This window comes from Bombyx mandarina, chromosome 18 (genome assembly GCF_030267445.1).
Source record: "Bombyx mandarina strain Sakado chromosome 18, ASM3026744v2".
Lineage (NCBI taxonomy): Eukaryota > Metazoa > Arthropoda > Insecta > Lepidoptera > Bombycidae > Bombyx > Bombyx mandarina.
Window position 1 is genome coordinate 2,474,913 of NC_143224.1, and position 27,320 is coordinate 2,502,232.

The 27,320-nt window shown below is 40.9% G+C and overlaps 1 protein-coding gene across 2 annotated transcripts; it reads right to left on the reverse strand.

Moving 5' to 3' along the window:
- Window positions 1-287: 287 nt before the first annotated feature.
- On the reverse strand, window positions 288-24,020 carry LOC114248227 (uncharacterized). 2 transcript variants are annotated; one of them, XM_089734931.1, is made up of 5 exons: window positions 11,780-11,911; window positions 8,778-8,865; window positions 4,756-4,908; window positions 4,013-4,172; window positions 288-3,281 (listed from the first exon to the last, which is right to left on the reverse strand). In XM_089734931.1, the coding sequence occupies exons 2-5, from the start codon at window positions 8,856-8,858 to the stop codon at window positions 3,196-3,198; spliced, it is 480 nt and encodes a 159-aa protein (XP_089591057.1). In that variant the 5' UTR covers window positions 8,859-8,865; window positions 11,780-11,911; the 3' UTR covers window positions 288-3,195. The 2 variants fall into 2 exon arrangements, with proteins under 2 accessions (XP_089591057.1, XP_028037201.2); XM_028181400.2 differs by lacking the exon at window positions 11,780-11,911 and adding an exon at window positions 23,412-24,020 and having other exon boundaries at window positions 291-3,281.
- Between the last annotated feature and the right edge of the window lie 3,300 nt (window positions 24,021-27,320).

The window sequence follows — 27,320 nt, forward strand, 5'->3', positions numbered from 1 at the left end:
TTAACACTAGGTGGGCTGTGAGTTCGTCCACTCATATAAGCAATAAAAAAAAATATTGAGAATATTTCGTAATCATTTATTGGAACTTAAGCCTCTAAATGTTGTTGACTCTTTTTAATGGTTGACTTTTTTAAATGATTTTTTTCGTCGTCACAGTAGTGGGATCAGCATCCGGTGACTGGTAACAGTCGCGCACAGACGTCAGCAATGGCAGGTGTGTGTCCGCTGTCAGCAGCACTTAGACGTGAGACCGAAACTACATAGATTCGTGGTAAAGCAATTCAAATAAATACAAAAATAATAAAATTACACAATTCAGATACAAATTATTTATTTCAACTTAAACTATATTTTATATTTTATTATTGTCCCTTAAAAAAACACAATTGAGAATATCCGCAGAAGCACACTCAGCGAGCTAGTATATTTTTATTTTAATAAAAGAAATTTCAAAAAAGCGGAAGTATTCGGGTTTGGGGTCTTCTTATTCTTTTTTGCCTTTCGCGGTTGAGAAGATGGGCCCTTGGGGCCCTGAAGCAAAGAAATTTTTGTCATAAATTTCCAAACGCTTGAAGGAGGTGGTTACACGTGATGCTAAGGCTGGCTGGTACTTTGCACAGAGAGTGAGTCTGGCTGTCCAACGAGGTAACGTAGCCAGTATCTTGGGAACTGTGCCTCCTTCAAGCGCATTGGAAGATTTGTTCTACTGTGTGAGTTGATTTATGTTAAATTATTTTGATTTGTTTTATTATAAAATTAAAGTTATATTATTAAATGGATAAAAAAAAAAAATATACTGATACATTCATTAGAGGCTAAGTACTTCAACAAACTACTTATAAAATTAACAAAGACAAGGCACAATAAATATTAAAGCACTATGAATGTTTAGGCACTTTTGAAACCGTTTGAAACACGGTATATCTTATTAAATTAAAATAATGGCATTTCTATTAAATCAATCGTTTATTACTATTTATTCAAGGTAACAAGTCAACGTTAGGTCTGTACAAACATACTCTTTTTTTTGACTAGTACATTAAAGATGACATGATTAGCTTAGTGATTTAAGTAATAATAAATAAATAACTGGTAACAAATCACGCATGGTTATCCGGCCCCAAATTAGGATTCCCTGTGCTATGGGTACCAGAGACTGACAAACATACATAAATAGGTTTAGATTTATTCATATTATTATACTAGCTTGTCCCATCCGCTTCGCTGGGCATTTAAAATTAACTTTATTATTTCTCACCCTCCCAAAGATTCCCATCATTAACGCCCCCGCAACTTGTGTAGGGAGTCCAACACTCATATAAATATTAGATTTATTTGTTCATTTGTCATTTATGTGACCTAAATATGTCGCAATTTGCTTGAGTTATCTTCAACCTTCTAAGGAAGTCACTAACACGATTTGAACTGTTGCCACTGAAAACTAAAGCTTTAAACCAATACGTACACTAATAATTGCAGCGCATTTAGGTCACATCCTGTTCGTATTCTTCGTGATTTTTAATATATTAGGTTTTTATGACATCTTATAAATTGATGAACACGCACGAAAAAGTGTCACGTTCCGCTTGAGCCTCAGCGTCAAGCAAGAGCGCAGAACAAGTTATGTAGTCGTCGTGGCCTAACGGATAAGACATCCGGTGCATTCGTGTTGAAGCGATGCACCGGTGTTCGAATCCCGCAGGCGGATACCAATTTTTCTAATGAAATACGTACTCAACAAATGTTCACGATTGACTTCCACGGTGAAGGAATAACATCGTGTAATAAAAATGAAATCCGCAAAATTATAATTTGTGTAATTACTGATGGTAGGACCTCTTGTGAGCCCGCGCGGGTGGGTACTACCACCCTGCCTATTTCTGCCGTGAAGCAGTAATGCGTTTCGGTTTGAAGGGTGGGGCAGCCGTTGTAACTATATTTGAGACCTTAGAACTTGTATCTCAAGGTGGGTGGCGCATTTACGTTGTGGATGTCTATGGGCTCCAGTAACCACTTAACACCAGGTGGGCTGTGAGCTCGTCCACCCATCTAAGCAATAAAAATAAAAAAAAGTGGTAGAGAGGCACGGTCGTAGATGTCTATGGATTCCGGTAACCACTTAACACCAGGCGGGCCGTGAGCTCGTCCGCCCGTCTAAGCAATAAAAAACTGTTAATTTTCTTACCTTCATCCAGAACTGAAATGCCGTGTCACGATGATAGCGCCCACACGAATTCTTACGTAATTAAAATGAGTTCCGTATAAAATCGGGTGTAAATTAAATTAAGAACATCGTTTTGCCCGAATAGCCCAATATTGTTACATTTTAACAAACTAGAATACGCAATCTAATAATACTGTTCCACAATATTCCATATGTTGCGTTGTTCCGTTCCATAGCAAAAAGCCAGAAACAAAACAGTTTGAAACAAGCTCTTTTCCCTTTTCACGTACAGAAATAGAAAAAGATAGCATATACATCCTGTTCCCAAAGAGTTTGTAACATGCTCTTTTCGCCTTTTGGAACAGGCTGTTATATTGGATCTGGCTGTTATTTTGGAACAGGCTAGGCTGGGACTGTTCTTTCACTGGAACAGGAACATATGGAACTCTCTAATTTCACCTGTTACAGACCATCTCTACAGGAGATCTTCTTTTTTCAAATCACCACGCAAATTTTACAAAGCTCGCCTGAGCGCAACTTCACAGCGAATGACGTCATTCGTGGCCAAAATAATCGAAGAGCTAAATACACTATTATATTTACAAGGCTCAACCATACACGTCATTATACACTATTACACATACAAGGATCAACCACATATGACGTCATTTGCGATTAGCGATGAGGTTGTAGTAAAAAAAAATATTTTATGAGATTTTATAGATATATATAGATATTAGGTGGGTGACGCATTTACGTTGTAGATGCCTATGGGATCTAGTAACCATTTAACACCAGGTGGGCTGTGAGCTCGTCCACCCATCTAAGCAATAAAAAAAAAGATTTTCTTTAACGATTTCAAACATTTATTATTATTATTGTACAAAAATTAAGAGCGAGCGTTCGTTTACAATCTAAAAACACTTATACTTGTTCCTGTATAAGTGTTTTTAGATTGTTTCCACATTTGTGTCCGGTTGCTTATTAACCAATACAAATTTTCAATTAACAATTGATGCTTTATTTTTCTCTCAAATCGGCAGAGCGCTTTCGCTGTAAGACATTTTCATGGTCCGATACAAACTATTGACCACCGTCAAGTAGTACAGTGAATAAACTGAAATAGAAAGGATATTAACGTTATCCATTATTGTGCAATAGGTAAGTAGACTAAAATATGTATATATTTTTTTCCTACTTATGCTTATTGCCTTGAGAGGCTATTTCAGTGTTACTCTAACGTGTAGGTGAGCTCACGGGGCTCAAACCGGAGGTGTTACCAACACTGGCCCTAGCAAGAGCCGTGCTTCGCAGAATCTACCACCGGATCGGAAACGCGACCCACTGAGAAGATCCCGCGAAAAACTCAGTGGGCTGTGTCTATGGGTTAATTTACTCGTCGAGCCCTTCGTCGCAAGCGACGGGTTCGGCGGGGACTGTGACCGGTCTTAATATTATAGACTATACGGCAATATATAAGAAGACTAGTGGTATCTACCCCCGTGGACTCTTATGTAGGAAACTGAACGTTTTTTTTTTAAATATGTTTATAATCGTCGTATTATCCTTTCATTTCGAAGAATGATATAGCGGATACATCGTATAGTTGAGTTTTCAACTCGTGTTTCAAGATGGATGACGACTTCCACTTTGTGATGATGGACAGTAATTAAGCTGTAAGAACAGTCCCGAAGCCAAAAATATTGTATCCATTTCAAATTTACTAACAATAGCAATTTACAAAGTCAAGTTTGTAATAAAGGTTAACTTTTTTGGCGGGATCTTGCATCGCCGCCATGTTGTTCCTAGTGTTGAGACTGTAATAAAGTACGCGTATAAAATACATACCTGCTCCAGCTATAAGCGTTACCACTACGAGAGCTATGTTCCCGGGTAGCTTGAGGAATTCATCCATCCTGAAGATACAGGTCACTATTGACACCAAGAATATGCATAAGATGAAAATCGAGTTGAACACTAAGGACAACTGTAGGTTTCCGGGCCTTTTCTGAAAAATCGAAATATTCTTTCTGTTTACAACTTAATATTGAAAGCGTAAATATACTTGATTATTTACTGCTGTATATCGGTAATGGAACTCAAGAGATCATAACGTTATGCTGCTTTGAGACATGAGGCCGAAACATTTTGTTGTAGAGAGACTGTCCCACCTTACAAACCGGTACACATGACTGATTCCCAGCAGATACAAGCAGGATAGTTTTATCAACCCATGCAGGCTTGTAAAAGGATGCCCAATATTTTTTTACAGTACTACCAAATTTATTGTCAATTTGAATTTTCAATCGGCGTAACGAAATAATGAGAATGTTGTGTTGTCTTCATCCAGAAGCACTCTCTACAAACTGCTTAGCACGATAGCTACGTATGACGACTCTTTTCGAATTACGCTAGAAGAAGAACATTAGATCGTGCCTATGAAATTTTGTTATAGGAATTTCGTTTCCACACGCCTCTTGACAAAAAAAAAGATCTTTGCAGGTGAACTAAGCGGCTGCAAGTTTAATTCTGATGCTATTCTGCAATTAAAAATATTAAAGTATAAAATTGAAGGGATACATGGTACTCACTAGCCATATACCGAACAAAGCAACGATATTCCCGATAGCTGATAATGAGGAGAACATGATCATGCTCATGGATATAAGGTTGTCCTCTGGTTCGCGGTCTCTGTGCCTCGGGAGATTCCACGCACCGGCCGCTATGTTCGCTACACATGCCATCTGAAAATATCCCACATGAAGCCCAAAACATCAAAAATAAAGCCGGATAATCCTTCGTCACGATGGAATGCATATACTTTTATTTATTTATTTTTATTGCCCTTGTAGGCAGAAGCGCATACGGCCCACCTGATGGTGAGTGGTTACCGTCACCCATGGACTTCAGCAATGCCAGAAGCAGAGCCAAGCCGCCGCCTACCGCTCAATACTCTCCATAAGCCTCTTTTAAAGAAGGACATGTCATAGCGTTTGGGAAACACCGTGGAGGGGAGCTCATTCCATAGCCATTCCATAGCTCATTTTATCAATTGATTTGAGCAATTGATAACGATATACGCTGGTGGTAGGACCTCTTGTGAGTCCGCACGGGTAGATACTACCACCCTGCCTATTTCTGCCGTGAAGCAGTACTGCGTTTCGGTTTGAAGGGTAGGGTGTTGTAACCAAGGGCGGATCCAGCTTTGGTGCCAGGAGGGGGTCACATAGTCATGGTCAAGTCAAGAACTTATAATTTAAATTTGAGAACAAAAGATACAAGTAAAAAGTAGGTATTTTAATAATGTACGTAAGTACTGTACTTAAAAATATTTATTCTTTATTGTACACTTGAAAAACTTAACACATAATAACTTGTACATATACACGTACATATTGTCATCTTCTCTTGAAGACATCCAGAGAAGCACTATCACGCCCGGAATGAGGCAGCTTATTTATATTCCATAACCGTGGTGAATGGTTTGTCATAACAGCTAGAGGTATGTCGAGGGGTATGACGCAAAACTCCGCAAAAGTGCTACCACAAGGGTTTCCAACAAACAAAATAGAAACAGACAAAATACTTATACCTAGTCAGGTCATAAATTCTGTCACATGTTTAATGTAAAATAATTGAAACAAGTTTATCCATTATGTAACCATTCATATACCAAAATGAACTTAACAAAACATAGATTCTTATGACACTAAAGTTTATTCAAAATGACCTCCGTGATTTTGAATACAGGCCTTCAATCTGCGCGGCCAGTCGTCTATCGCAGCACGAACGAGATCCATGTCAATATCGGCGGCTGCCTTAATCAAGGATGCCTTGAGTGACTCCAAATTGGGATGAGGCTTTGAGCACGCCTTTTCCTCCAAGTGTTGCCATATCTTGTAATCTAACGGATTCAAATCTGGACTGGAGGAGGGCCAGTCTTCGTGCCGGATGAAGTCGATTTCACGCGCCGCCAGCCAGTCTTGTGTGCTCTTCGCTATATGAGCTGGCGCCGAATCTTGTTGGAATACCCAGTGCCTATTATTGAACATGGTATGAGAAACAGGTTCCACAAGGTTCGTCAAGACTGTATTTTGATACACAACTGCATTCGTTTTTACACCTTTCTCACAAAAATGTACCTCTGTTAAGCCCCAATAAGAAACTCCCAACCATACCATGAGCGAGGATGGAAAATGAACTCGTTGGACACGCGGAATACGGTTGCTCGCTTCTTCACTATTGTGTGCGTACACCTTATCATTTTGTTTGTTGTAGCTCTCTTCTACGGTAAAAACTTTTTATCCGAAAAAAGAATTTCCCGATATTTTTTTCCCGCGTACCGCTTCAACAAAGCGCGGCATCTCTTCAGTCTCAGGTCCATTAGACGAGCATTCAAACGATGTCCTGTTTTTCTTCGATATGCCCGAAGCCCTAAGTCTTCATTTAACACCCTTTTCACCGTGGTTCTGCTTAACCCCATCTGAAGGGCCAACAGTTTCTGCTTACGTTTGGGATTTCTTTGAATTCGCGCCTTCACAGCTTTTATCACTGCTGGAGTCCTAACAGACCGAGGGCGACCACTTCTTGACCTGTCATCTACACTAGAGTCTTCATTGTATCGTTTGATGGTACGATAAACGAATCTTTTGGTTATATTCAAATTTTTCAGTATGTTAAAAATTTGAATTGGCGCGTAACCGCAACGATGCAACGCATAACTGCAACACGGTCTTCTTTAAGGATCCACTCCATATTTAAAAATGAGTAACATTCTAAAAGTATACATTTTTATTTTCATGAACAATTCGAATTTCGAATTCAATAAACTTTTTTGTGGCCAGCATTCTAAAAGAAAAGTTTTTACTGTGTGACAATACTTATGACCTGACTAGGTATTTAAATAACAAAATCAATTTTTCTTTTACGTCTTTTCCCGAAACGCGTTATTACGTCATTTACGTCAATGGGTACGTTTTTATGAACGTGGAGAAGTGCCAGTCCGGTTAGGCGATCTTCAACCATTGAAGATCTTAGCCACGATTTAAGTCTGCGCAACGTAGAGAAAGACCTAGACGTTACGTAGTCGACAAGCGCGCGCGAGTGCGGCGCGGTAAAATTCAAATTTTCGATGCGTTCGTTCCCAAACATTTGCCATCATACAAAGTTATTATATTATATTAAATTAATTAAGGAGCAATATAAGGAGCAACAATATATTGTGTCCTAAAATCATTATGTTCAATATGTGGTCCACCTAGGGACCAGCTCAGGGGGGGGTCATGACCCCCATGACCCCCCCCCCTGGATCCGCCCTTGGTTGTAACTATACTGAGGCCTTAGAACTCACATCTCAAAGTGGGTGGCGGCATTTACGTTGTAGATGTCTATGGGCTCCTGTAACTACGTAACATCAGGTGGGCTGTGAGCTCATCCACACATTTAATAAATAATAATAAAGAAAGCAAAACAATATAAAGAAAGAACCCCATTGGGTCTTTAATCTTATGTCACAATTAGGGGCAGTGGCATTGGGCTACGGTCGTTTCTAACATCAGCTGGATAGTGAGATAGCTGACCTACACTACCAAGAAAATATTTGTTGTTGTTGGCGAATTTGAACATATTGAAATTCTTTTGTCTCATCTTGCAGAATTGCTCGAGTCTATTCTTTTATCTTATCTTACAGAATATATCTATGAATATTAAAAATAATCAATCATCTTTATTGTTCTGAAGGCATAAACAGGGCGTTAAATGTGCGGTCACGTACTCCTATTGTAGTGCGTATAAATTTATTACCAATGTTTATTATATCGTTCGGTTTTTATTGAGCACTTAAAATAGTTATTATCTTCCGATCTTTCACGTTCGGGAACAATTGGTTCGAGAACCAAAAATCGAGAAAAAAAATTGTGAGTTTGTAAAATAGAACAGGGATTCAATAATTTAGGGATTTTGCCAATTGTATGTGTACTGTTAGCCGTTGTACTACAACTGAGACTTAGAACTCATGTCTCAAGGTGGGTGGGTGCATTTACGATATTTTTTTTCTACCTATCCGTTGGTATCCTAAAAGGCTATTCCAGGTATTCCTGGAGGGGTGGATATGTGAGCTTATGGGCTCAACCTGGGGAAATTTGCTAACACTAGCCCTAGCAAGAGCAGTGCTTCGCTGAATCTACCACCGGATCGGAAACGCGACCCACTGAGAAGATCTAACGAGAAACTCTGTGGGCTGGGTGTGTGGGTGGGTTTTTTCTCACCACATTCATGACACACGCTGTTCATATTCTTCATGATTTTTAATCATTAGGTTTTTTTATTAGCTCAAAGAGTTGTTCGTTTATTTATTTTTTGTTTTGGCTATGATGTAGTATTTAGTTCCTTTGTTTATTTCGAATTCGAGTGGGCTGTGTTTATGGGTTAGTTCGCTCGTCCTAATCGACGAGTTCGACGGGGATGGTGATCCGTTAATTTACCATAGTGATGTGTGAAAGACGCAGCGTGCATTGGCTTTCCTTAATCACCGACGTTGGATGCTGATCATTATATGAACTTTAAGGAGGCTTAGGAATGGACGTCTGACGATGATTGTTTATTGTTCACTCACAGTAGATGCTATGCAGAGCATGAAGCAGCCGGCTTCGAGGGGGAGGCATCCACAGCACCTCCTTAGCAACGGCAGCGGCATGACCTTGCTGGAATTTAAAATTAATTTTAGGTAACATCATCAACTGTTTCAATTTTCCTAATTATCAGTGCGAGATTACTTTATTATTAAATTGCCGAATCGAATGTCTTAGAAATTTACTAGCCGATTTCAATTATTTCTCCAATACATTTATGACATTTTATTACAGGGCTTTGTAATAAATTTAACAACTTTGTTCGCTTCAATACAAACGCATGCATACATCCAGATAAACGCTGGTTTCAGTTGATTACAAAATATATTATGTCATTCTATTGTTACTAGTAGTCCCCCAGTAGTCGAAATTCGACTCTAATTAATTGAAATTATAAGTTTGAACATTAACAAGGTTCTATTGTCATATTATACATACTTATTACAGATTTCGCCACAACTACACTATAGACAAATATATAAAGACAAACAATATTAATCTATTCTCAATTTGACTACAGACTTACACAATGACAGAAGTTTAACGATAAACCTAAGAGTAAATTATTTTATGCTTGTGTGTGTCAAATTCATGGTAGTGTGTGTAGTGTTTTTTTTATTGATTTAACGTATTTTTAATGCATAATTTAAAAAAGAATTAGCATTCTGCACTTCTTATCTATATTCTTTATAAGTGTGGGAAATTTCAGATTCCTCTGTCGCGCAATTTACATAAAAAAGGATACAAAGTTTTTGTTTCACGTATTATTATAGGTTACTTCGGTATCTATACCGGTATATATTTCTATACGTTTTTTTGGTAGAAATGGATAGGATGGTGCTATTGGTTTTTTGAGCTTAGAACAGACTCACCACGCGAATCGGTGTTTCATTTTCAGTTGACTTTTGTGTGCTTTTTTGGCTCGCGGTAAATAGGGTATTGTGCAATTGACTGGTTTTTAATGTTACTTACTCATATTTAATTATATCTAAATCTAGAAGAAATAATTTTATTTAATAATGCTTATTAGTTTTTTAGTCTTTATTTAAACTATCACCGTTGGGGTCTCTCTTTGTGTGTTAGTCTAAGTTTTAGAGCGTGGTGTTCTCTTGAAGCAATCCTATTTATATTTCACAAAGTGGGTCTTTTATTAGCCTTGTTTTGATGATAACATACGGTCCACTAAAATTTTATATCCTATGAGTCACGTTTCGAGGAATATGCAAGAATGTTTATTAAAATCGTACGGTTTAAGTTTAAATTTGCTTGACATCTGTTTAACCTCGATGGGAACAGAATCGCGTGTATTATTTACTAATTAAAAAAAAGTTTGGATAGGAATGAGATGTTGTACGTGTTTTAAAAGTATTCATATTTTATAGTTGTATTGGTGTAGTGTTTCTACTGCACCAAAAGGTCTGGATGTACTTGCTCCAGCTTAGTATATATATGAATCATATTTTCAAAATAGACTTTGGCTTAAAGACCCATAGACGGTGCTAGTTACAAATTATGATCGAAACACATGCCCTTCTAAACAAAAGGTTTAAAGAATTATGCAAAGGGTTTAAGGTTTTATTACGCTTAAAAAATTATGCGCGCAACTATGCAGTAAGTAATTACTGGTGGTAGGACCACTTGTGAGTCCGCGCGGATAGGTACCACCGCCCTGCCTATCTCTGCCGTGAAGCAGTAATGCGTTTCGGTTTGAAGAGTGGGGCAGCCGTTGTAACTATGTATATTGAGACTTTAGAACTTGTATCTCAAGGTGGGTGACGCGTCTACGTTGTAGATATTTGTGGGCTCCAGTAAGCACGCAACACCAGGTGGGCCGTGAGCTCGTCCACGCAGCTAAGCAATAAAAAAAAGAAAAGTAATGAGCACTGACTAGCCTTCCTTATTACTAAAGGTATAATATATGCATATGCAGAGTTTCTTTGGACTCTGGACTCTGAATTTTTCAATAGCTTCTGAATTGGCACTTAACAACACTGGCCGACAGCAACCAAGGCTAAAGAGTGAAAACAAGCACTTAATAGAGCTTGAGATTTTAAAGAACTCAATTCGACAGTTGAAGTCAAAGAGTTAAATGAGCTAAAGACAGCGCAGTGTATATAAGGATACCTCGATGGAAGATTTCATAGCCATCATGAAATTAATGACTGATAAAGTACTTAAAAGGATTATCGGCCCCGATCATTCCTATGAAGTCTGATATGGTAAATAATACATATAAAAAGTGTGTTCTCTAGGTTTATAAAATCTATTACTTTTTTTTTATACTGCATGTCTTAAATTTTTTGTCATCGGGTGTCAAACGTCGGATCCTTGCAGTGAGGTAAGTTTCTTTTTTTTTTAATTATTCGAGAGTGTTTTTAGCTCTAAAGTATTTTGGCTGTAGGCATATAATGCCAATCCGACTGGGACTGTGGCGTGAACATTCTGGCTTTTAAAAAATTGAGAGAGAGAGAGAGATAGATAGAGTATTCTTTATTGTACACCAAAAAAATTAATAAACAATGCCATACATTACATACAAAAAAGTACAATTGTCAGTCTTATCGCTAAGAGCGATCTCTTCCAGACAACAATCAGGTGGACAAGAATCATTTGGAAATGAATTACATGCGGTGTACCAATCCAGTGAAATATATAGGTAATATATCTATACTAATATATAAATCTACAGTGGTTTTTACGGATGTTCCGTTATAACTACTGAATTGTGCATTCGATTGACTTGAAACTTGGCATCCATGTAGAAAATACATGTACTTAATGGATAGGCTAATATTTATATGAGTGTTGGACTCTATAATGATAATGACAATAAATAATAATGTTAATTTTAAATGCCCAGCGAAGCGGGCGAGTACGGCTAGTGTATATATTACATACACATACACACATACATACATATACATACACAAATACTAATAATTATTAAAATTGTACATTTATTATTTAAAAAAATCTAAAGACAAACCCGCAAGCTTCGTGTTGTCAACGATGTTGATGTCCCGTTTGTCCCACGCCCATACACTCGACGGAATTAGACAGAGCGCTTCGTCACGACTCAACTCGATAAATGTGACGTTGGATGCTCATTTTATTAGACTTATCAGCAGCACAATAATTGCATACTTTATACTGGTGGTAGGAGCTCTTATGAATCCGCGCGGTAGGGTACCACCAGTCTGCCTATTTCTGCCGTGAAGCAGTAATGCGTTTCGGTTTGAAGGGTGGGGCAGCCGTTTGTAACTATACTGAGACCTTAGAACTCATGTCTCAAGGTGGGTGGCACATTTACGTTGTAGATGTGTATGGGCTCCAGTAACCACTTAACACCAGGTGGGCTGTGAGCTCGTCCACCCACCTAAGCAATAAAAAAAAGACATTTTTTTTTTTTTTTTTTTCCCTACCTATGCTGATAGCCTTGAGAGGCTATTTCAGCTTCGCCCTAACGTTAGTAGGTGAGCTCGCGGGGCTCAACCGGAGAGTTGCTAACACTGACCCTAGCAAGAGCAGTGCTTCGCAGAATCTACCACCGGATCGGAAACGCGACCCACTGAGAAGATCCGGCGAGAAACTCAGTGGGCTGTGTCTATGGGTTAGTTTGCTCGTCGAACCCTTCGTCGCAAGCGACGGGTTCGACGAGGACGGTGACCGGTGCTTGTGGTGCCTAAAAGCACCGTTAATGGATCAGGAGGATCCGTAATGACGTGCTTTGGGCGACGTCGACGGTTTACCATTCGGTCTACTGGGTCGGGTATGTAATTTCCAGCGGCTACGATGAGAGGGTTCTCATGTCGTGCCGCCTTCTCAAAATGGCGCAGCGATGCCGACTGTAGATACTTACTAAGGGAGTCGAGCTCCAGGTCGTCGTGGAGATCCACATTCCTAAGGAACCAAGGCGCTCCGACGGCTATCCTGCAGAATCGTGATTGAATAACCTGAAGGGATTTCAAGTTGGTGCGGGCTGCGTGAGCGAACACTACGCTTGCATACGTCATGACGGGGCGTATACAAGTTTTGTAGAGAGTTACCTTATTACGGAGGGACAGTTTGCTTCGACTACAAAGCATTGGATAGAGTCGTCCTAGAATAAACGCGGCGCGGTCGCGTACCGTTTTTATATGGGGACGGAATGTCATCCCTCTGTCGAGGGTGACGCCTAGATATTTGACCTTCGAGACCCACGGAATGGGCTGGCCAAAGAGAGTGATGGGACTAACGGCGGAGGTGTTTGCGCGCCTACTACGGAGTGGGATGCTCGAAGTGATGTTCGGAGGGCGACCCCTTTTGAAGAGCACCGCTGCGCTTTTCGTGGGGTTGATGTCTATTCGCCACTTGCGGAACCACTGTCCCAGGGTGGCTACTGCGATCTGGAGTCGCCGATGAAGCAGCGACATCTTCCTACACGAGTAGTAGATAGCCGTGTCGTCGGCGAAGAGCGCTAGATGGGTCTCCGGAGACCGGGGTATATCATTGATATACAAACTAAATAATAACGGGGAGAGCGCGGAGCCTTGCGGGACTCCGGCGGTCAGTTGACGGGGACGAGAACGAGTTCCCTCTACTCGATATCGAAACGAACGGTTCAACAAGAAGTCTCGTATGATGAGCACGAGTCTGTCTGGCACTCCCATGTTGTACAGTTTATAAATTAAACCGTTGTGCCAGACTTTGTCGAACGCCTTCGCGATGTCGAAGAAGAGGGCGCCGGTCGGGATTTGTTTACGCCTATTTAGTCCTATCAGAATGTGCTCCGTGAGGCGGTGCACTTGTTGTACGCACGAGTGTTTAGAGCGGAATCCGAACTGTTCGTCAATGAGAATTTTGTTCGCGGTAACAAAATCCCAGAGGCGTTTCCTAAGGAGCCGTTCGTAAATTTTTCCTATCGTCGAGAGGAGACTAATCGGACGGTAACTAGAAGTTTCGTTTGTCGGTTTGCCCGGCTTATGTATACCGATAACGTCCGCTTCTTTCCACACCGCGGGAAAGATGCAGTGCGTCATAGCGGCATTTAAAATTGTAGCCAACATTGCTATCAGTTGGACTGGCAAAAATTTTAGCGCGCGGTTGTGGATGCCGTCGGAGCCGGGTGCCTTCCTAGGTTGGAGGTTGTGGATCGCGTCTCTAACTTCGTCAGTGGTAATGGGAGGTAACGCGTCCGAGGGCGGCAGGGAAGCTCTGCGCTCGACCTCCCTGTCGACTAACTCGGTGTGTTCGGGGTCCGCGTGTTGAGTGCTGGTGGTGCACTGCTCTTGCAGTGCATCGGCCAGCAGCTCAGCCTTGTCATCGTCATCGAATGCCGGTGGTTGGCCTGAAGGGCGTACGAGGGGAGGCATAGTAGCGGTAGTTTCGGATTTGAGAGTCCTAGCTAGTCGCCAGTATGCTTGGTGGGAGGGCGCGAGTTGTTCTAAATAACTATGCCAATTATCGTTACGCGCGTCGCTTAAGCGGGAGTGGACTTCGCGTTGTAGACGACGCATCCGAATCCGGTTTGAATGCGTGGGAAGACGATCGTAGGCCCGGATTGCCGCGTTCCTAACTCTTAAGAGATTCCTAAGATCGGGGGACAGTCTGATGCGGTGGAAGCTGTCCTCCACATCGACTTCTTTAGAAGATCTAATGATCGCGGAAGATAAGTGATCGGTAATGATGTTTATGGATTCGACGATGTTCTCGGGGGATAGATTCGAATCCGGGCCGTAAGGGAGGATTGGCGGAGCGGTGTCGGCTAGGCACGTGCCCAGCTTATTCCAATCCACCATGGTCCTCGTAACAGTGACTGGGTTGTGGGGGCGACCGAGCTGCATAACGACAGGTCGGTGGTCTGAGTCGAGCTCTGACATTGCTTCGATGGAACGCAAGCGCAGAGTTACGTTCCTAAGCAATGCCAGGTCTATAGTGCTCGGACGGAGCGCGATGTTATACGGATAACATGTTGGAGTTGGGGGACCGACTATTTCAAAGGTGAGGTCGTCTATAAACGCGTCGAGACGCCTACCGTTAACGTTAGTACGATGGCAGTTCCACCTAGTGTGGTGGCAATTTAAATCGCCTGCCAGGATGACGGAGTCTCCCATGCCGAACAGTGACTCGATGTCACTGCTCAGAAGGGGCTTGTCCGGGGGGAGCTAAACGGATGCGATGACGATCGGCTGGTGTCCCGTCAGCGAGATACGGCACACTGACGCCTCGATATGTGAGAGCGAGGGAGTATCGAGAGGGACAACGTGCAGGGCCCGCCTATAGTAAATGGCAGTCCCGCCTTTGGAGGCGGTGAGTCTGTCATTCCTAACCATGACGTAATTCGCGACTTTCGGGTCGCGACGCGAGGGCTTCAGACAGGTTTCCTGCACTAATAGAATATCTACAAGATTATCGCGGAGGAATTCGAAAATTTGATCGCGTTGCCGCGCGAGTCCGTTAGCATTGTAGAATGCTAACGTAAGGGAATACGGTTTTTCTCTACCTTTTTGCGCCATTGGTTACCGGTAAAGATTTTATAACGTACGCGACACGGACTCGTAAACGTCCATGTGATCGAAAGCGGCCGCGAGCCGCTGTTCGGGGGTTACCGACCTACGGATAGCGTCAGCGAACGATCTCAGACGGTCGAAGTTGACCGCGGTGACGATGTCACGCACGAGCGCGAAGTCGTTGGCGGCAGAGGGTTGCGGGGGACGGAACGCGGGCGCGGGGCGAGGTGCGAGCAGGGGCTGGGGCGCGGGGCGTGTCACGAGCGGGGGCGGGGGTGCGGTTTCCGTTCCCGCCTTCGTATACGGCAGCGGTTTTTTCCACGCCGACACCGTGGGAACTGCAGCCGGCACGAAGGCGGGTTTCGGCACTGAAGGCGCCGAAGTCTTTGGGCCGACGGTTCGGGGGGCTGGGTGGGTCGGACGTTTTCGCGGAGCCCTAGGACATCCACGGTAGTTCGCGGGGTGCCCTTGCTTAAGGCATAGGACACAGCTTGGAGGTTCGGTCGCGGTTTCCCTAACACGCGAGCAATCTAGTGTGGCGTGGTCGCCGAGGCACTTTACGCAGCGGGGGCGCGCGTGGCAATTACGAGCCGAGTGGCCGTAAAGCTGACATCGGTAGCACTGCCCGGGAGTGCCACGCTTATGGGGGGCTTCGATCGAGATCCCGGATAGGCCGCAAATTGTCGTGAGACATGCGATCTTCTTTTTGGCCTCCGGGGTGGGTTCTAACGCCACGAGTATCATATTATAGGGCTGTTTGCCCCGCCCGCTGTGCATCCGGTGCACACTAACTATCGGGAGGGCCTGAGCGGTCAGATCCTCCTTAACATAGTCTATGTCCAACTCCTTGGGGACTCCGCGTACTACTACGCGGAGCTCGCGGTCCTCCTGAAGAGCATAGGTGTGGAAACCTATGTTCTCCTTTCGGAGGTATGCTGAGAGGGCCCTATGGTCGCCCGGCGTTGCGACCTTAATCTGAATCCCATGCGCGACGTTACGCGCATGGGTGTAGTTAATTTTATTTGCCTGAAGGGCCTGGGACACGCGATTCCACGCTGTCTTCTCTTGAAGTATCAGCGGGGGCGGGGCAGCTACTTTGGGAGCGGGCGCGGGCTTGGGACGCGGCGGCGGGGTTACGCGGCGAGCGGAGTCCGACTCCGGTGTCACGACTACCTGCGGGCGGGAGGCGGTCGCGGATTTAGTTTGCTTCGTCGTGGAGCTCCGGGACTCCACGGCGCGAGTACGCTTTTTTCCGCGCGTTACGGTTTGGAACCCATCCGAAGTTCCAGGCTGAGGGCTTGACGCGGATTCGAAATCCATCTCCGATTCGGTATCGGAGCCTGAACTCGAAACGATCGAGGTCGCGACGGATGAAGCGCGCGATGACGTAAACGACGCGGGCGCGGGGTGGGGGTAGCGTTAGGCGCTACGTGAGCCGCATCGTGGGAACGTGCGCTCGAACTTGACGCGGCGGCGGGGGGCGCGCGGCGTGCCTCCGAGGCACGTTTGAGATATGCGGCGACGGACGCGGGGGGGGAGGGATTGCCACGGGCGGCCCTAAACTCTAGGTACTCGGCCCTAATTGACGGGTACCTATCCCGGAGGAACCCGACAATATCACTAACGTCTTCTTTCTCCATTCTTCGGTCTTCTTGCCCGGGGGGGGCGGCCCCGGGACTTTTGTTGAACTCGCCGAAAGGCGAGGCCCCGGATAGGATTTGTAACCCCCCTGTGCTGCAGGACAGCAAGGAGCAGGGGGGGGGAATGCCTATGCCGTGAAAACGGCAATCGGCGGGGAAAAGGAAAGGAACCCGCTCGGGCTGTATAGTGCTACAGCAGGCAGAATCGCGAGCGGGGGTCTAGTCTTGAAAAAGACTGTTGTTTTTGGGAAGGGTTAGGAAATCGCTAGCCTGTGAGTGCCACAGGAAGCTGAACGTAGCGATTGGTTTTGCCTTGAAAAAGGCAGTTGGTAAGGGTGGGTTCGCGGTTACAAAACTTTAGCGCACAAAAATGGACCTCGATACGCAGATCGCAAGCGACCAACGGATCGGCACGTCCGCACTACTGAATTGTACGCACGATGTATTCACGGTCACTACACTGTCGAGCACAACTGTGAGTTCAGAGACGCAGCTCGCAAGCGGGCCACGGATCGGAAAGCACGTCCGCGCACGACCGAGTCGTGAGCGAGAATGTTTGAAAAAGACATGAGTGGATGAAGGTGTTAAGTACCATTTGAGTTTTTACGTTGAATTATGGTGTTATGTGCCTATAAACAACATTAGACCTTAAAACTCCGGACTCAAAGGCAATTTTTATAATATTAGTATAGAAGTATAGGAAAGCGTTGTAACATACATACGTCTGAAGCTAACAAAAGCGTATTAAAAAGTACAAGTAACAAAAGAGTGTTGCCCGTTTTCTCAAAATTAACAAATTGTATCATATCCCCTTCATCCACCTTCAATTGTGAGACGAGGCGGTGACGTCATCAGACGGACTCGATGCCATTTCAGAACTTTTCTCCTAAATTTCTTTGTCATTCGCCTCTTGTTACGCGTATTCTCGTTCGAGTTGAATGATTAAAAAGAAGTATGTATTAAGCTTGATGAGAGCATGCGAATTTGTATTATCATTATTTGTTTTATAGAAGTAGGTATTACGTAAGAGAATTTAGTTAAAATATTTATCTGGCTATCAGGAGCTATCAGGAATGTTCGCATAAATCTTACACTGGTGGTAGGACCTCTTGTGAGTCCGCACGGGTAGGTACCACCACCCTGCCTATTTGCGCCGTGAAGCAGTATGTAACTATACTCAGACCATAGACCTTATACCTCAAGGTGGGTGGCGCATTTGCGTTGTAGATGTCTATGGGCTCCAGTAGCCACTTAACACCAGGTGGGCTGTGAGTTCGTCCACCCAACTAAGCAATAAAAAAAACGAATAAGAATTATATTATTATGTAGGTTACTGTATAAACGAAAAATAAATCTTGAAAGAAGTAAAGAAAGCCTGATTAAACATTTAAGTAAGGTTTTTTATTGTGGTCATTATGGCCGGGAAACAAAGTTATTGTAATGTCATCAGACCTTGGTAAGTCTGCAAATTTTCAAGCTAATAACGCGTCTTACAATTTTGAGAAGTGTTTTAAGATATTGCAACAAATGCAGAAATACAGATCAAGTGTGTTGATTCAGTCAAATTTACCAGTGTAAAGATTTTCATCTTTGTATTTAGTTTTTTATTGCCCAGATGGGTGGACGAGCTCACGGCCCACCTGGTGTTAAGTAACTACCGGATACTATAGACATCTGTGTTGTAAATACCGCCACCCACCTTGAGACAAGAGCTTAGTTCTAAGGTCTCACTTTTAACATTACAATTTAGGTTTATATTTAGTTTTTAATTGCATCAACATGCAATATAAAAGTTAAGTTGATGCAAAAAAAATTTATGCGAGTCAATACACAATGTAACTGTTTAGCTGATGCAAATATATTTCGTATAAAATCCACAATACGTCCGACGTTTCCTTGCTTCAATGCAAAACGTAACAACAATGCAATTGAGTTTCGCGGAAGTTTCTCGTATATCAGTTAAAATGTTACTATTCATTGTGCTGAACTTAAATTAATATTTTGCTGTAACTAAATAAGATGCTAACACGTGTTTTAACGCTAGTAGTGTTAACGCCCTACGATAAAAAATTGACTTTAGGGTCGTTTTCAATTTTGCATCCAAAAAATTAACGATTTCATGAATTTAAGCTTTCTCTAATTTACCATATTTTTTTAATAATATATATCTTATATCTTTAAACAAGCAATTCTTGTATATACTATATACATATATATATAATCTGAATCTCGGAAATGGCGTCAACGGCTTTCATAAAATTTAGTATACAGGGGATTTCGGGGGCGATAGATCGATCTAGCTACGATTTATTTTCAGGAAATGTTGTTTTATTCATGTTTTCAATAATCAACTTTATCGATAATTTTGATTTTTTCTTTATACTTTAATAGTTTCTTTAGTAATATATAATATTCATTTATATTTTTCATTTTACGCATTTCATAACGCCAACACGGATGACAATGTAAATAGGAACTTTTTAAAAAAGCTTAGACATCGTACTTCTTTGGTTTTTTATAATATTCTAATCTCCAATTAGTTTTCCTTTATTATTGTATTATATACTGATTAAATAAAATTGCCAAATTCCAACACGCATTACTGGAAAAATAGCAAACAAGTTAGAATTAGAATTTCGACCCAGTGATACGAATTAGATTTGGGGTAGGTTTTAATGTACCTAGTCAGGTCATAAGTATTGTCACACAGTAAAAACTTTTCTTTTAGAATGCTGGCCACAAAAAAGTTTATTGAATTCGAATTTCGAATTGTTCATGAAAAAAAAAAATGTATACTTTTAGAATTTTACTCATTTTTAACTATGGAGTGGACGCTTAAAGAAGACCGTGTTGCAGTTATTGCGTTGCATCGTTGCGGTTACGCGCCTATTCAAATTTTTAACATGCTGAAAATTTTGAATATAACCAAAAGATTCGTTTACAATGAAGACTCTAGTGTAGATGACAGGTCAAGAAGTGGTCGCCCTCGGTCTGTTAGGACTCCAGCAGTGATAAAAGCTGTGAAGGCGCGAATTCAAAGAAATCCCAAACGTAAGCAGAAACTGTTGGCCCTTCAGATGGGGTTAAGCAGAACCACGGTGAAAAGGGTGTTAAATGAAGACCTAGGGCTTCTAGCATATCGAAGAAAAACAGGACATCGTTTGAATGCTCGTCTAATGGACCTGAGACTGAAGAGATGCCGCGCTTTGTTGAAGCGGTACGCGGGAAAAAAATATCGGGAAATTCTTTTTTCGGATGAAAAAATTTTTACCGTAGAAGAGAGCTACAACAAACAAAATGATAAGGTGTACGCAAACAGTAGTGAAGAAGCGAGCAACCGTATTCCGCGTGTCCAACGAGGTCATTTTCCATCCTCGCTCATGGTATGGTTGGGAGTTTCTTATTGGGGCTTAACAGAGGTACATTTTTGTGAGAAAGGTGTAAAAACGAATGCAGTTGTGTATCAAAATACAGTCCTGACGCACCTTGTGGAACCTGTTTCTCATACCATGTATAATAACAGGCACTGGCTATTCCAACAAGATTCGGCGCCAGCTCATAGAGCGAAGAGCACACAAGACTGGCTGGCGGCGCGTGAAATCGACTTCATCCGGCACGAAGACTGGGCCTCCTCCAGTCCAGATTTTAATCCGTTAGATTACAAGATATGGCAACACTTGGAGGAAAAGGCGTGCACAAAGCCTCATCACAATTTGGAGTCACTCAAGACATCCTTGATTAAGGCAGCCGCCGATATTGACATGGACCTCGTTCGTGCTGCGATAGACGACTGGGCGCGCAGATTGAAGGCCTGTATTCAAAATCGCGGAGGTCATTTTGAATAAACTTTAGTGTCATAAGAATCTATGTTTTGTTAAATTCATTTTGGTATATGAATGGTTACATAATGAATAAACTTGTTTCAATTATTTTACATTAAACATGTGACAGAATTTATGACCTGACTAGGTATAATCCCTAATTTAACAGTGTTTACAAATATATAGTTATAGGACCACGTGCCTGTTGTCATGACAACAAATTTACCGTACTTATAATTACGGTAACATTAAGGTTATGAGAATTAAATCAAACAACTAGCTTTTGGCCTTTACTTTTAGCGTAGTATGGACATGTGATGCGTAGAGAGAAGATGCATGTGACTAGGAGAGGTAGAGGGGGGAGAGGTCGACCGAAGAAGACATGGATGGAGTGTGTGAATGACGATATGAGAGAGAGAGCAGTGAGTGTTGAGATGACGGCTGATAGAAGAGAATGGAAGAGAAAAATTAGCTGTGCCGACCCCACCTAGTGGGATAAGATGGAGAAAAAGAACTAGCTTTTGGCCCCAAATTTAAAACGACCCTTTAATCACTGACGCCTCGATATTTAAACTTGTACTGTATGTATTAACTTAATTATTATTCTACGTATTACATTTTCTTTCTGGCACTAAGAAAAAAAACCGGAAAATTTCCATGATTATATATTTTTTAAATACTAACTAAAGCTAAATCACTACTGAGTGATTAACAAAAAGCAGTAACTGTTACATATCTTTGTCTATTTATATATACTAGAGGTCCCGCAGTAGTCGAAATTCGACTGTAATTAATTGAAATTGTAAGTTTGTACACTATTATGATTGTATTTTATACTTCTATAATCACAAATTTCGCCAAGACTACACTATAAAAAATATTAACAAAGGCAAACAATATTTAATCTCAATTTGACAACAGACGTCAAGAACAAAAGTTTGACAATAAATAGTATGCATGCGTGTGTGTGTCAAATACATGGTAGGTAGTGTGTGTAGTTTTTCTTTTTTGATTTTATGTATCTTTTACGCATTATTTTAAAAAAATATTAGCATTGTGCACTTCTTCTCTATATTCTCTATAAGTGTGCAAAATTTCATACTCCTCCGACCGCGCAAATTTCGTAAAAAGGAATACAAAGTTTTTGCTTCACATATTAATATATAGATATGCAGATATATTTATATGTAGAGACGCGTGTGAGGGTAAACCATTCGTAATGGAACGCGCCGCTGGTTCGCGACCTAAATACGCAAGATCCACAGTCATAACTATCTTATAAATCGTTTCTCGAAGTTATAAACGAACAAATAGCTACTCAACTCTACGGTGTGATGATAATTGTTCAATAAAGTTCATGGACGCGGACAATTAAATAACAAAAACAAGGTCCTAGAGAAATCGATATTATCGATGTGATTCGATTCGGAAGAATCGATAGCTGATGGGAGAATATGGTTTGTGGTCATGTAATTTCTGACAAGTAATCGGAAGTGTGTTGCGTGTGACCCCCTACCTACCCTACCCCGCTTGTGGAAGTTCACTGCGCTTTGCCGACTGAAATGACGGCAATCACATTTTTTTCCTACCTATTAGATAGTTTAAGGGGCCATTCCAGCTACGGCCGGACGAGTAGGTGAGCTCACGGGCTCAACCCGAGAGAATTTGCTAACACTAGCCCTAGCAAGAGCAGTACTTTGCAGAGTCTACTACTGGATCGGAATCGCGACCTACTGAGAAGATCCTGCGAGAAACTCAGTGGGCTGTGTCTGTGGGTTAATTTTCGGTGGATAGCGCTGAGATATGTTAAATATAGTTATTCTAAATTTATATTCCACAATACTAATACATATTTCTGTTGATTTAATGGGTTAGAGTCGGTTAGACTGATAGCCGTCTACAATTGACAAATTGGACACTTTCAATTTTATTGGCACGATGATGCCTATGGGCTCTGGTAGCCACTTAAAACTAGGTGCGTCGTGTGATGGTTTCTCTATCTATGACATCAGAAAAAAAGTAGTCAGAGGCCATGAAAAAGCTTGACTCAGAACAGTAATACATTAATTTCATTTTATTTATTAACGACCAATTTTTATAGACCTCGTAGCCTATTTCATCTGATAATTATCACGCAGGAGCCAGTCACCGTCGACACGTCGTTGTTGTAGCTGTTAGCAAATCCCACCCCTCCTGGTTGAGCCCTTGCTCGCCCACATGTCCTGGTGAAACTCCGGGAAATGCCCCCAGGCCACGAGTAATCCCTCAAACAAAAAAAACTTTTTGTTTGCAGTAGTTTATGCTTAATTTTTCTCGTTTTTTTATCCTTTTTATCCGAAGTTTTTGCCGCTCTTTTTCTTTTGCTGAATTATGAGACTATTTTATCCATACGTCACTATTTTACATTACCGTTACATTCTCGATAAACAATGTATTTAACGTAATCAACACAAACATTTACATCGCAAGATATCGCATACTTTAGATGTTACTTATTCCAATATGAATGGTGGGTGGGATATAAATGGTATTAGTGGGTTTGTTGACTACTGCCCAACCACTAGTCCGTCTATTATCTGATCGAAGTCGCGATAATTCTAAGAAGATCCGACGAGAAATCAGCGTGCCGATGTTACGGGTGTCTTAATCTATAAAAAGTTTTAACTTACCTTGTCATTTATAACAAAAATCCGTGCTTAATTATAATTAAAAAAAAGTTTGTTTTAAAACGAGCACAAGCACAATTACATCAGCTACGTCATTTTCCGGAAAACATAACACTTGTAGTTCGATAAATAAGGCACATAACAAAAATTGTAATAAATATGTACACGTTCTGAATTGAAATGTGTACACAAATGTCTCTAATTTCATGTAATTCATTCGTTCATCTTGCTCAGTAATTCGGTCAATGTTCTATTCACATGAGAGCATTCGTTTAACTAAATAACAAAATAAATTTATTGGTCAATGTACATAGGTATAGTATAAACTGTAAAACTGTTTTTATATAATCACGCACATAGAAAAATAAACGAAATGTCACATCCGCGTATGTATCTTGAAATAAAATTTTATTTTTAGCTTCGTACTGCACTAGTTTACGCGGCAAAATAAATATCCACAGATAAAAAATATCATGATTGTGTCATTTTTATTTTATTTTGGTGTACGGTTTCCTATCTAGTCTATGACAATATCTGTTTAGTTTAGGACAAGCGTATTTCGCTCGGCGCTCCGCGTTGGACTAGCGTTTCCTGCATCCGTCTGACTACTAGCTGCTGATGGGCGACCGTGGCCTTGTGCCGGCGACGCGGAGACCGACATCGCTGAAGCGCTTCATATTTATTAATTAATCGTCCAATCGATTACTGGTTAGATTGTTTGATTGCACAATAATAATGTTAATTCTACGGAATCTGTTAATAAGTCATAGGATTTTGCAATGTTAATATTTTTAGTAACGTACAGATGTGTTCACGAATCATCTGATGTTAAGCGGGTTTTTCGTTGACCGTGTGGCCTACCGATGATATGCGATTACCGTTGCTCCTGGATATTTGTAATGTCAGGAACAAATCCAAGAGGCAGTCCACTGCTGTAATATTTAAACCATGAAGACTGTATTCAAGAATTAAAATTGAAGTTTGCCTTCTTGTGACGATTATCCTAGTCTTCTAACAAAAAGCATGATTGCTTTACAGAATAAGACAGGATAGACACCCGCGTGTTGTCTGATCTAGAGGGTTACGATTTATGTCCTGGTGAAACTGGAAAAGCCTCGGGGCCACCCGTAATCCCTCATTAATAAAAAATTGGTTATGATTTAGGAGCACAGTTTGTTAAACAGGTGAGAAATAATTTAATAGTTATTGTTGTTATATGATTGTTTTTGTTCAAATTTTTTTTTAGTTTACTTTGTGTCACAGTATGTAAATACATAGTGGTATAGAAGTGTAATCATGCACATATGTGTGGATATGTTCAATTAATAAATTTTTCCTTCCACAAGTACAAGAGTAAAATCCTATTAATATTACAAAGGCAACTACTAGTTCATTCATTATTTTTTCAAGAAAATTCCTTTCGCTATTTAGAAAATCGTTGCACACATTGAAACCACTGAGATAAACAGTGAGCCCGGTTTTTAGAAGCCTCCACAGCCTATATAAACGTCGCCGGGACTTTTTAGCCATCCTAAAATTGGAATACTATAAATATTTCTTTTGTTTTCGTGAATATTTAGGAACCAAGGCTGAGGCCGGCACTATGAGTATATGAGTTTTCTATTTTTTATTTTTTTATTGCTTAGATGGGTGGACGAGCTTACAGCCCACCTGGTGTTAAATGGTTACTGGAGCCCATAGACATCTACTACATAAGTGCGCCACCCACCTTGAGATATCAGTTGTAAGGTCTCAGTATAGTTACAACGGCTATCCCGCCCTTCAAACCGAAACGCTTTACTGCTTCACGGCAGAAATAGGCAGGGTGTGGTACCTACTCGCACGACTCACAAGAGGTCCTACCACCAGTAATAACCAGTATAGTACCTATATACAATCGAACTTTTTTTAAGAGAGCTGGGTAACAGATATTAGTGTACCGCTTTGAAGAAACCGCCTTATGTTATCTTTTTAAATCAATAATTGAAATAATAAAAACATTTATGCTGTCGGTTTTGTGGAAATAAATGGAAATGTTAGTAGTACCTAATTATTTTTTATATAATTTTGACAGAAGTAGTTATTATAAAAAATTTTATATATATTAGAAAAATATTCAATAATTACAATATTCAAATGCCGACGATTAATAACGTTAGTCGTAGTTGACCGCGAAAACTGTAAAATATTTTCAAACGTCCGATTGTTAAACGCGAAATTAAATCATAAAAAGGACTTTCAATTAATTCTACCACTCATGAAAATCGAAGAAGTTACAATAACATCATGTACATATTTTATTTCTACTAGGCATGAATTATTTATACAACTCCGCAACAACTTGTTCAGATCTGAATTATTAGTAACACTAAATAGGGTTCAGTAATGTATCAAACAATCCTTGCGTATTTATGTTTCTGTAACCTAACAAGCAAGACAGCCGTTGTGAATATGCCGATACTGTTTGAGCCCCTGGCTCTTACCAGTTTTTTTTTTGGTCAAAAGTATACCTTCAGCTAGGAATGAATAAAGACTGATTTAAAGTATCCACGTGAAAAAAGATTTGATGAACGATGTTGAATCATTTTATTTTAAAATCGCCAAATGTCAGGAAAGTATCGCTAGGCTTGCCCTCGTGCCATCAGCACGCAGTCTTCGCTGTGACGACCATCGTGCCAGTTTTGGGTTGGGGAGCGCGGCCGAAACGTCATCTATATTTAAAAGACTGTGGGGTGGTTAAGTTCTGTAAATGTGGTCTACTGGTGGTAGGACCTCTTGTGAGTCCGCGCGGGTAGGTACCACCACTCTGCGTATTTCTGCCGTGAAGCAGTAATGTGTTTCGGTTTGAAGGGCGAGGCAGCCGTTGTAACTATACTTAAGACCTTAGAACTTATATGTCAAGGTGGGTGGCGCATTTACGTTGTAAATATCTATGGGCTCCAGCAACCACTTAACACCAGGTGGGCTGTGAGCTCGTCCACCCATCTATGCAATAAAAATAAAAAAGTACCATATAGAAACGATATAGAAACTTATAGAAACTTCGACGACTTAACGAAACCATATAGAAACTTCTAGAAGTAAATAGCAGCTTGGCTTTGGCATTTCCCATTAACGTGTCTTATGGCATTAGGAACGGTCCTGGACACCAATTGATAGCATACATCTTTGATTTTTCAACGACATAAAATAATTCGCGGGAAATTCTTATACAGAACCATCAACATTAGAACAATTTCTTAAACGTAAATGTTTGGTTTTTTTTTTCAGAAGGCCTTAGAAACAATTAAATGTTGCAACTTTCAGGTTCGTTCGTTAAATACAATTCATATACTAAACAGCAGTGTTACGAATAAATAGACATGCTGTGACGTAAACATATTTCTTATTTATACTCGTAGTTTGCTTTTCTATACAAATTAATAAAATTGGAGTGTCTGTTGTGAAATAACCGCTTTTTACTACATGCACAATATGAATATATATATACGGTACATACACCAAAATAACATTTTTTACAATTTTTGTCTGTCTGTCTGTCTGTTTCTCTGTATCTCTGTTTGTTCCGGCTAATCTCCGGAACGGCTGGACGGATTTTGACGAGAATTTCATTGATAGGTAGCTAATGATATAAGCAGTAACTTAGGCTACTTTTTTAGACTAGCTTCAACTAGACTCAGCTAGTAAATAATATTTATCGAGGGGAGAAAGGCTATTTGGTTTAAGCTAATTTTTTTTTTTACAGGACAGCCATCTAAAGTTGAAATTTTTGAAAAAAATATCATTACAAAATAACTTCTTCAGCTAATTGAATAGAGTAAATTTAATTGAGATTCAATTAACAACATTGTACTGTTGAAACTGTGAAACTACTATTATAATACTAACTATATTTGTGACATGATTACGAAG

Bases quoted from the DNA above. Each gene is read 5' to 3' on its own strand.
- LOC114248227 (XM_028181400.2), bottom strand. The intron at 4,173-4,755 runs GTGAGTACCATG...TCGATTTTTCAG, and splicing joins CTTTGTTCGGTATATGGCTA to AAAAGGCCCGGAAACCTACA. The intron at 3,282-4,012 runs GTATGTATTTTA...TTTCTATTTCAG, and splicing joins AACGCTTATAGCTGGAGCAG to TTTATTCACTGTACTACTTG.